General features: G+C 42.8%; 1 protein-coding gene across 1 annotated transcript in view; it reads right to left on the bottom strand.

Annotated features, from left to right (window-relative positions):
* LOC119316811 overlaps window positions 1–11516 on the bottom strand; it is a 94400-nt gene that overhangs the window by 66517 nt on the left and 16367 nt on the right. Inside the window, exons 14-22 of the mRNA XM_037591201.1 lie at window positions 10396–10744; window positions 9744–9857; window positions 5700–5795; window positions 5507–5574; window positions 4427–4529; window positions 4139–4351; window positions 2965–3192; window positions 2756–2865; window positions 1735–1831 (exon numbers count right to left, since the gene is read on the bottom strand). Coding sequence (XP_037447098.1) covers window positions 1735–1831; window positions 2756–2865; window positions 2965–3192; window positions 4139–4351; window positions 4427–4529; window positions 5507–5574; window positions 5700–5795; window positions 9744–9857; window positions 10396–10744 — 1378 coding nt within the window. The remainder of the gene's footprint in view (window positions 1–1734; window positions 1832–2755; window positions 2866–2964; window positions 3193–4138; window positions 4352–4426; window positions 4530–5506; window positions 5575–5699; window positions 5796–9743; window positions 9858–10395; window positions 10745–11516) is intronic.

The raw sequence follows: 11516 nt of genomic DNA, 5'->3' as shown, positions 1-11516 counted from the left end.
CCATATGTGAAACGAATATGGGGACGCCCAGGCACGTCAGGCTGATGGGCAGGCCCGCGAAAAAAACCGTCGGTCCGCCACTTCTCTAGCTTCCTCCGATTTTGTGAGAACGCATTCATGTCGCCACCCCGGCTCACCGCCCGAGAGCCCAAGGGTCAGTTCTTTTGGGCGGCTTAAAAAATCTGTCTCTCCGCAGCTTAAAAAATAAGCCGCCTCCTAAATTTGTGGAGACTTCTAAATTAGTTATTCGTAACTAGTTTAGAAGCTCCAATAAATAAAAGAGGCAGCTTATGAAAAAAAAACTGGGGAGGATGCGGCTTATTTTTTAAGCTGCCAAAAGAACTGGCCGAAATCCGGCTATTTAAGCCGGACTGCGAGGGAAACCCTAGCCGCCCCCATTTCGCTCCTCCCTTTCGTCTGTACCAACACCACTCCCCCCGTCTGCTTCCCCTTCCACTCTGACCTCGTCGTCGCCATGGTCCAGAAGAAAATAACCTACTCCAAGATGCTCACGCCCGAGCACCAGCAGAGATCGCCGCCAAGATGCACTTAAATTGCGCTGGAGCAGGAGGATGTACCGGAGGATGAGGAAATGATGGGAGGAGGCGAAGGAGGAGTCGGACGACATGGAGGAGGCAGAGTACGCGCCGGGCATGGAGGTTGAGCCCGGTGGCTTTGCCATGGAGGAGGCATCCACCAGCGCTATCCGCGGGCACGTGGTCAGATCTGCCCAGTCCTGTTGTAGATGCTCTTAGTAACTAATATTAAACATGTTCTGAAACTACTGTCTTCATCACTTAAAACGCAAATGCTTAAGCTATAGATACCAGTTGCTTAATCTGTCAAATACTCTCTCCAATCCAAATTAATTTTAGTTCTAAATTCGTCCTAAGTCGAACTTATCTATGATTGACCAAGTCTATAGAAAAATGTGCTAATATCTATAACATCAAATACGTATAGTATGAAAACATATTTTATGGTGAATCTAGTGAAACTTATTTGGTGTTGTAGATGTTGATAGGTGTTCTTTGGACCTGGTCAATATGATTCAAACTCATTAGAACAGAATTCCATCCCTATTCCAATTTTATTCACCTATGAAGCTAGATACCTACTAGAATGAAGATTGGAAAGTCATGGAAGTCATCAATGCAAGCGAAAGAAGGAAAGAGGTAAAGGCCGAAGATTGGAAGAAGGGAGGATTTATGTCATGATACCATAAATAAATATTTGGGCTATCCGTCGTTCATCGGATTGAGACGAGAAAGCAAATGCAAGGCATTCAATAAGGTAAGCTAGGGTAGGCAGAGAGGCTTCAATAAGGTAAGCTAGGGCTGGCATAGAAGGATAGAAAAGAAATAGAAAGAATCGAATACAAAACCATTGATTTCATGTCATCTTATTAGTGAATATGTGCTAATGTCCTGTTTATGATTAAAAAATACAAAATTCTATAAGATTCTTACTGATGGCTCTACTCTTGTTTTGTTAGGACAAGCCTTTGACCTAACCGGCTGTTATAGAACATATTACAATATCAAAGCAAATTATAGAGTATTTTGTTTTGTTACAGAGCCTTAAACATTTGCTCTTTTTCTGTTGCAACTACAAGCTGTTTCTTAGTCAAGAAAATACAAGCTGTTTCAGAATTCCCATGATAGTCTAACAATCATATGTAGTAACAGAAAAGTCCGCAAAGTTAAAGAACGGCGAGAAGGCTAAATAGATTACCTTCTGTATATCTGCACCTCTAGAACACACAGCAATACTGTAGAGAGACCCACCAACACTAGCTGATGGCACGTCAAATACTTGCTGGCTTGCCATGCTGCAATATCAAATATTTTACCCATGTAAATAATAAAAAGGTGAAAATGTTCCTGAAAAAATAATAAGGGTGCTATTTTGAGCAACAATGCCATTATAGGACCAAAAGCTTACATTTATAATATTATCTTCTAACTTTACCAAAACAAAATTGGAGAAAAATACTAAAATCGAGGAAATACAATCCCTGCCTGCCTCTACAATTCCTTCGGAACTTCTCTTAAAATCTCATTCCACTTAAGAAGTACTCCCTCCGCTCGTAAATATAAGTCTTTCTAGACATTTCAAATGGACTACAACATACGGATGTATGTAGACATATTTTAAAGTGTAGATTCAATCATTTTGCTCCGTATATAGTCCCTTGTTGAAATCTCTAAAAATACTTATATTTGGGAACGGAGGGAGTACAACAACAATACAATATTTGCTACTCATTTATCGGAAAGGCCAACACCAACAAATACACATCCATTCTACTATGCTAAAAATATACGGAATATCATGCATTTGTTTGTCAGTGTGAGGATAAACTAGGAAAAGATATTACGCAGCTACAACACCTTTGGTAATTTTGGGATAATTCTGACTCCAAGATATACAGATACATCCCAGATAATACAACATGACATATTTTAGAGTGTGGACATATTTTAGAGTGTACATACAACATACGGATGTATGTAGACATAGTTTAGAGTGTAGATTCACTCATTTTGCTCCGTATGTGGTCCCTTGTTGAAATCTCTAAAAATACTTATATTTGGGAATGGAGGGAGTACAACAACAATACAATATTTGCTACTCATTTATCGGAAAGGCCAACACCAACAAATACACATCCATTCTACTATGCTAAAAATATACGGAATATCATGCATTTGTTTGTCAGTGTGAGGACAAACTAGGAAAAGATATTACGCACCTACAACACCTTTGGTAATTTTGGGATAATTCTGACTCCAAGATATACAGATACATCCCAGATAATACAACATGACAGGTATGCCACTCAGCTAGTGAATAGCCAAGACCCTTTTCATCACCAAAAAATAAACAAAAGCCATGTTAATTGAGTGAATAAATCCATTGTAGCAGAACACTGAACTAAAACAGAAAGGGGTAACTTCATACCCTCCAAACCAAAGTTCTAGCATCACCAGCTAGATCAGCAGGATGCCAAGGCGCCAGATTACCATTTTCATAGCTGCTCGATTCTTCATTATTGTTCCCCTTCAACTGGTAAACCACACCAAGCAGCTCGACAATTTTGCAGTACCTTTTTGGTGAGAAGTGGATATCCAGATTGGGTACTTGAAAAGAAACACGGGTCGATGGATAACTCGGATGTGGAACTTTGATCTTCATGCATACAGAATTCATCAGGGAATGCATTTATATTAGCTTCATAGAAAATTAGTGAATGACTAAAGACTGCATTAATATTGGAACAGCCATGTACACCTAAATATCAAGAAAGTCTCTACACGTGTCACAAGAAAACGAATGAATGAGGTAGAAATTGGTAATGGGACAAAGGACACACTCCTTAGCTGCATCACGCCCAAATCCAGGGAAGGTGCGGTAGGACTTGTAAGGTCTTGTGGGGACGGATCTTCTCTTTTATAATAGTTTATTTCTTGCCAAGGAAATACAGATGTTCCTAGTCCCACATATAGAGCTGCCCCTAGCAAACTCAATCTAAACTAACATAATTTTAGCAAACCACCTAATTTATTTATTGCGAACAAATCAACTAACTTCTGAAAAGCGAGCTAAGATAACTTTGCTTATCTAAGCCATAGCCCAATGTTGGTGCGCAAGGTTTCCTGTACCCCCATTTGAGTGCATGATACCTGTTGTCTAGCAGCGCTTCTTGGCAAATATCTTTTTAAGTACCCGAAGAATTCATTGCCGCCATCTTCAATTTGAAAAGCAAGTAATAGGTTTAGTCCGGCAATTACTCGTATTACTCATGTAACCACCACTTAACGAGGGCAAATGGGTGTTTACAAAGTTATGTCATCTCTAATGTACCACCTAAACGAACTTCATAAACTCAGTTGTCAGTTTCAATAAACTCATCTACAAATTCTAAGACAATCTGATGAAAGAACCGCAGTGCGTTAACAAAAGATAGCTCCATTTAAATAGAATAAAGAAATCATGTCATTCGCCACCTACATTGGTTCCCACATTTCAAGTCAACAGATCATTAATTGGGACAGCGTAAGATTGAAAAAACTGGAATTATTGGGTCTACCAAATTGTTAACTACTCAAAACAAAAGGACTGACATCTATGTTACCTGGTCAATTATCACTGACATTCCGCAGCGATCAAGAAGAGAACAGAACTGATTAGCATCAGCAGTAGGACCTGGGAGCACACTGTGAGACAGATTTTCTGGTGCGGAATATAGGCCTTCAGCTACATCACAAACAAGAAAAGCAGCCATATCCCTGCCGGCAATATAAAAGCGTGAATACAAACTCTGTCTTTCTTCATCCCGTGTTCCATCCTACAATTCAACATAACAGTTCATAAAAACCAGCAGAAGAGTGTGCTATATTCAAGTACTGAAGCTCAAACTTACTCTTGTATGCAATGTAAAATGACCAAGATCCAGGACAAATTGCTCACTGCCGATTAAGGGAATCCTGACTTTCGGTGCATCCAAATCGATCTCAAGTCCAAATCTAGAAATATCACAGGAAATGATGAGCAAAAGATAAAAAAGAATAACAAATTTAGGTGCCCCCTCCTTTCCCTCGCAAGCCACACAAGTCGTCGCCCCATGCACCTAGACCAAACCACATACTCCGCTCGGTGGCTCTCGCATGGCCCATGCACTCTGATGGATTATGGTAATTACTATGATTGATCCATCCTTGGCCACGCTTGACCAATCTGAGAGCTGGGAGCTGTTCATCTATTGGAGAGACCAAACTGCAGGGTCAATTCCCCCCTTCTGCTCTCTTCTCCTCACCGAATTGACGCGAGAACTGAGTTCTATATTAAAATTCCGTCCTCGTACAAGTATTTGCCACCTCCATGGACTGCCGACGTCCGCCAGCTCGGGCGCGTCCTCGGTGCCGACGTCCACGGCATCGTTTTTAAGGCGTCCCGCCTTGGACGCTTAGGCTGCAAAGCGCTCTGGCAGCGCCTTGCAATTATGCCCGCTTTAGGCACTGAGGTGCCGCCTAGGCGTCAAGGCGCTTGGGCGTCGCTTAGCGTCAGGGCGGTGGATGCTTGCTTTCGGTCGCCTTACCGCCTTAAAAACATTGGCCTCGCCACCGAGCTACGCCACCTCCTCGCCCTGCCTCATCAATGGACCGGAGGGTGGACAATGAGCCCTGCCTCACTGTACTGTCCAAAGATGCCCCTACCGCGCTCAATTTTTCACCTCCAACCACACTCGGGAACATGCGAGAACTCCAGGGATTTCTAGGAAGACGACGGGAAAAGATATGTTGCATGCATGCAGTTACTCGTACGCGAGGATAGAGAGATGAGCGAAAAGATTTGGGGTAGTTTGGGGAGAAAGGGTGGTAAACCGCAGCATGCGCCCTTATCCAACGGAAGTAACACAAAAAAGATAAACCTTAAGCATAGGAACGGAGGGAGTATTATAATGTAATTACGACTGAGCACGGCAACAAGGCAACACATGTACCTGCTCTGCTCTTCCAGTACCATCTGAAGCTGCTCCTGAGCCCTACGTGTAACCTGCTCTAATTTAATCTGCAGTTCAAAAGGTTGAAGCAATCGTTACAACTTCACCTACCACTATATCCAAATAGTAAGGAGAAAACATCTAACAAAATATTACTACTGCATAACTGGGTCACAAGGACATATGAACTTACTTGCAGAGCGGTGGCTGTCTCCATTGCCACTGTTGGGCTGACAGCATTGCTCCGTTTGATGAACTCCAGAAACCGTTCGTAACTCCCCTTCAAAACCTACCAAACAATTGAAATTCGATCGGGTTACAAATCAAAGGCAAATCAACAGCCAGAAAGAAAGCAGGGCTTTCAAACAACTACCAGCCACAAAGTCCAGAAATAACTTTTTTTTCTCCAAAACACAAGAGAGCTCCATATCATTGCATTAAGAATAACTGTAGAAGAACAACCCCACACACTAACACAGACAGCACCAAATTACATATGAGCCAGCAACAACAACGACAACCAAAGCTACTAAACTAAGACAGTTGACAGTAGAGATGTAAACGGCGTCCCGTTTAAGCCTGTTTAAGTCCAATTATCGGTCTAACAGTTCAAAAAAGATTTTTTTTCTGAGGAAAATGAACAATCGAGCTAAGCAAACGGTCCTGCGGTGCCTTTTATTGCGCCATTTACATCCCTAGTTGACAGCAACCTCAGCCTGCACCAACTTCTGGGCTCTCCCTGGAGAAGACAGCTGCTCAAGACATGTTCAATGAACTCCTCCTTGTCGATCGCATAGTAGACAAGAGCTCGGGTGAGATAAACCCCTACGAGCAAGTCTGTCCACAGTCCAAGTGCCTATTAGTCCTATGCCACCTATTATGTCCTCAAATACCTACGTACAATCATTTCGGTGCTGCCATTCTACCACATGTTACCACTTGATATCCCTCTTTGACTCATCACGGCATCGGCGGCAAAGCATATTTCTTGTAACGCACAACAACAATCTATGGCGGGCACTGTCAGGAACCGAGTCGGTCTACTGAACTAAACGCAAGAATTGCAGAGTTTAAGAGTAAATCGAAGCAAACTTGCTAGAGTTTCGAGATGAGAAGTGCTGTAGCACGCCACGGCGGCTAGGGTTACAACCCAATTAACAAAACATTAGCCCAAATGAAAGAGGAAAGGGGCTTTATAGCCATTACAGCAAAGGAGCATGTGAAAAGCAAAACAGAAAAGGAAGAGTGGTTGCCGGACGTTGAACAGCGAGGCGGCAACTTCCGAGAGGCGTCCGATGCGAGATCAAGGGCTGAGAGCGAATCACACTTGGCGAACCGGTAAATTGACAGGAAAGCCGTTGGATTCGAGATGAACGACCAGCACTGGATCTGAAACGCAGAAACAGGTGTACTGTCAACTTCTTCAGGTAAATTCAGCTTATGGCCTGACAGGCACTGCCTGGTCACTTGGGCCAAAAGGGGGTCTTGGCATCCTAGGGTTGCATTTGTTTGACCTTAGCTTATGTTTTTGCCCCTAGAAATAGAAGCACCAACAAACACCCAAAAGCTGATAGTCGCTACCAAACTGGAAGCACTGGATGCACCCCCTATCAGCAGACCACCCCTGTTGTTGGAAATATAATTACAGGGAAACTAAGACTGGATATATATATATAAATCCCAAACCACAAATCTCTCCTCTCCCCAGCCTCACTCCTCACTCTCCATTCTCCATCCATCGGACAACACAAGGAGACGGGAACTAGGGTTTCCACACACAGCTAGTAAATAACACATAATTTCGTGAGCATTCAAATAAAATTTCAGCTCTTTTCGACAAGGCACGAAGGAAGGCGAAAGGGACATCTATAATATGGCCAAGATCCGAGAGAGGAAGACGAGGGATATTAGGCAAGTCAAATGCATCAAGGACGGAGAAGACCAACTCCTGGTGAAGGACGAGGAGATTAAGCATAGATGGCGGGAGTACTTCGACAAGCTGTTCAATGGGGAGAATGAGAGTTCTACCATTGAACTGGACGACTCCTTTGATGAGACCAACATGCGTTTTGTGCGGCGAATCCAGGAGTCTGAGGTCAAGGAGGCTTTAAAAAGGATGAAAGGACGCAAGGCGATGGGCCCTGATTGTATCCCCATTGAGGTGTGGAAAGGCCTCGGGGACATAGCGATAGTATGGCTAACCAAGATTTTCAACCTCATTTTTCGGGCAAACAAGATGCCAAAAGAATGGAGACGGAGCATATTAGTACCAATCTTCAAGAACAAGGGGGATGTGCAGAGTTGTACTGATTACCGTGGAATTAAGCTGATGAGCCATACAATGAAGCTATGGGAGAGAGTCATTGAGCACCGCTTAAGAAGAATGACAAGCGTGACCAAAAATCAGTTTGGTTTCATGCCTGGGAGGTCGACCATGGAAGCCATTTTCTTAGTACGACAACTTATGGAAAGATATAGGGAGCAAAAGAAGGACTTGCATATGGTGTTCATTGACTTGGAGAAGGCCTATGATAAGATACCGCGGAATATCATGTGGTGGACCTTGGAGAAACACAAAGTCCCAGCAAAGTACATTACCCTCATCAAGGACATGTACGATAATGTTGTGACAAGTGTTCGAACAAGTGATGTTGATCAGGGGTCAGGTTTGAGCCCTTATCTTTTTGCCTTGGTGATGGATGAGGTCACAAGGGATATACAAGGAGATATCCCATGGTGTATGCTCTTTGCGGATGATGTGGTGCTAGTTGACGACAGTTGGACGGGGGTAAATAGGAAGTTCGAGTTATGGAGACAAACCTTGGAATTGAAAGGGTTTAGGCTTAGTAGAACTAAAACAGAGTACATGATGTGTTCAGTACTACTAGGTGTGAGGAGGAGGTTAGCCTTGATGGGCAGGTGGTGCCTCAGAAGGACACCTTACGATATTTGGGGTCAATGCTGCAGGAGAATGGGGATATTGATGAAGATGTGAACCATCGAATCAAAGCCGGATGGATGAAGTGGCACCAAGCTTCTAGCATTCTCTGTGACAAGAGAGTGCCACAAAAGCTAAGGCCTCCTTTGGTTTGGAGGAATTTCATAGGAATCCTAGAGGATAGGATTCTTATAGGATTTTTTCCTTTAGAGCCCTTTGGTTCATAGGAATAGATTCCTATTCCTACATAGGATTGGTTCCTATCCTCCACATTTCATAGGAAAATAAAAATGAGCCTAGACTCAATGGAAAAATTCCTTTGGTATCAACCAAATGACATCTCGTTTCCTATTCCTACTCATAGGATTTGAGATACATGCCATCTCATTTCCTACAAAATTCCTATTCCTACGATAATCCTATCCTATGAACCAAAAGAGGCCTAAAAGGCAAGTTCTACAGGACGGCAGTTCGACCCCCAATGCTGTATGGCGCTGAGTGTGGCCCACTAAAAGGCGATATGTTCAACAGTTAGGTGTGGCGGAGATGCGTAGTTGCGATGGATGTGTGGCCACACGAGGAAGGATCGAGTCCAGAATGATGATATAGGAGATAGAGTTGGGGTAGCACCAATTGAAGAGATGCTTGTCCAACATCGTCTGAGATGGTTTGGGCATATTCAGCGCAGCCTCCAGAAGCTCCAGTACATAGCGGACGGCTAAAGCGTGCGGAGAATGTCAAGAGAGGTCGGGGTAGACCTAATTTGACATGGGAGGAGTCCGTTAAGTTAAGAGAGACCTGAAGGATTGGAGTATCACCAAAGAACTAGCTAAGGACAGGGGTGCGTGGAAGCTTGCTATCCATGTGCCAGAGACATGAGTTGGTCGCGAGATCTTATGGGTTTCACCTATAGCCTACCCCAACTTGTTTGGGACTAAAGGCTTTGTTGTTGTGTTGTTGTTGTTGTTGTTGTTGTTGTTGTTGTTGTTGTTGTTGCAGAAAAATGGAAAATGACATTCTATTGGGTTGAAGCTGGCTATAACCGCTGAGTTTCAGTTTTCGAGTCAAGACAGTCCAAGGGTTCGTGCCTACCAAGAACTTTTGTACCTTATATTAGGCTAGCTAAATGTATACAATGTGGATGCTCTCCCCTGAAAGGAAGCACATGGTAATAGGTGCACCTGCACAAAGCTGAGATCTAGAGCTTACTCAAAACCTTACCATGACTTCACAAGGGACAATGATAAAGAGGTGGGTCTACTTTCAGAAATATTCAAAAACATAAGTTCATATATGTACCGTAACATAGCATGGAGATATCTTTGCCACAAACTGCCAATCCAAATCCATGCCAATAGGTGCGCGCACAAAACTGACATCTAGAGCATTAGTCTTCCCCTCACAGACGACGCTCTGCAAAAAGTAACCAACAAGGTGTCACTGCAGGGCATGTATCATAGATGTTCGAATAAAGAGGTTCATCCAACATAATAAGGACTATGTGATGTCATGCAAAGTAAAAGCATATATCATTAATGAAAGCCAATGACGTACAAGCTGATGAGTAAATGAGTAAAATTAAGCACCACAAAAGCCTGTGATGTGACAAGAATTTGCAATTGTCTGACAGATAGCAGCCCAGCACCTCACATGAGATAGAGCATTGTGTCAAATTGTAGTTTGCACTTAAACAGGCTGTTACATGGGGAGCCACATATGGTCTGCAGGCCCCCGCCTGGCAGCACCACTCCCTGATCTGGCCCAAAATGGCTAGGATTCCTTTATTACTAAACTGCCTCATTAGGTTCGAATTCCTATTAGGTGCGGCCGTGCAGAGTCCATATTAGAATCAGTTTGAGAGTCCATACGGTATCTCCTTTGAGTCGGCTTGTCAGCCAAGATACCCCTCCTATATAAGGCCTAGGGTAGTTAGAGTTTGATATGCACTGACCTCAGCAAGAGAACCTTCAGGGGATGACAGACCACAATATCTTAAAGTTACATCACATCGAGTACTCTTCGGATACAAACTGGTGACCACTTGAAGCTGCTCAAATCTACCACACATAACCTCTGTGTGACCAATATTGATGATCCTTGCAGCAGCTTGGCCAATAGACACATCCACCAAGAAGCGGATTGTGTTTGGTGAGACCTTTTCAACAGGAAATGATAGTTCATCATCCGGTTGGTAACTTAGCAATTTATTTATAGCCTGCCACTCTTCTTTAGTTAGCTGCTCCTCATCCAACTGTGGTTCTAATCCGCCGCCTTCTTCAGAAGGCAACCCAGCCGAGTTCCTAGAACAAGAAAAAAGGCATACTTGAGATGTGAGGACGATATTGATTATTATTTTTGCATTCAATAGTACAGATCTGAATTAACTCATGCTAACAATAGGAATATTGATCCTCTATATCATCCAGCTGTTTTGATTTCATCTTCCAACAAAAGTAGGTTGCAACTAGGCCTTGATACCAAGCACAAACTAAAGAAAGGCAATGCCAGCCAATAACACAAGCTCCAATGAGTTTAAAACTAGTTTATATATATATGGATATTCTTCTGTTCACAGAGTTGGAAGAGCAAGATTGTCAGATGAACAGTGGTTGAGGAACAAGATATGCTTGGGTGTGTGATTAACTTTATTCCTACCAACACAATTAAACAAGACGCAATGCTTTTGCGTTTTCTTGGAAAAATGTGAATGCGATGAAAAATATGAATGCGATGAAAGGATATAAAAAAATAGCAGCAACGGCACAGCGTCTCCTCCGCCTTGTTGTAAACAGCCCTTAGGGGTAAGTAATACTCCCTCCGTTTCTAAATATAAGCCTTTTTAGAGATTTCAATACGGACTACTTACAGATGTATATAGACATATTTTAGAGTGTAGATTCACTCATTTTGCTCTGTACGTAGTCCATATTGAAATTTCTAAAAAGGCTTGTATTTAGGAACGGAGGGAGTATTATTTAATAGTAAAGGACTCAAGGACACGCCCAAACCCTAGACCAATAGGAGAAGACCATTATTTTCACCCTTAAGATAAGAAAAACAAACACTTTTATA

Source organism: Triticum dicoccoides, chromosome 6A (genome assembly GCF_002162155.2).
Source record: "Triticum dicoccoides isolate Atlit2015 ecotype Zavitan chromosome 6A, WEW_v2.0, whole genome shotgun sequence".
Classification (NCBI taxonomy): domain Eukaryota; kingdom Viridiplantae; phylum Streptophyta; class Magnoliopsida; order Poales; family Poaceae; genus Triticum; species Triticum dicoccoides.
The sequence above is the reverse complement of the archived record's forward strand: the minus strand, read 5'-3'. Positions and strand labels throughout refer to the sequence as shown.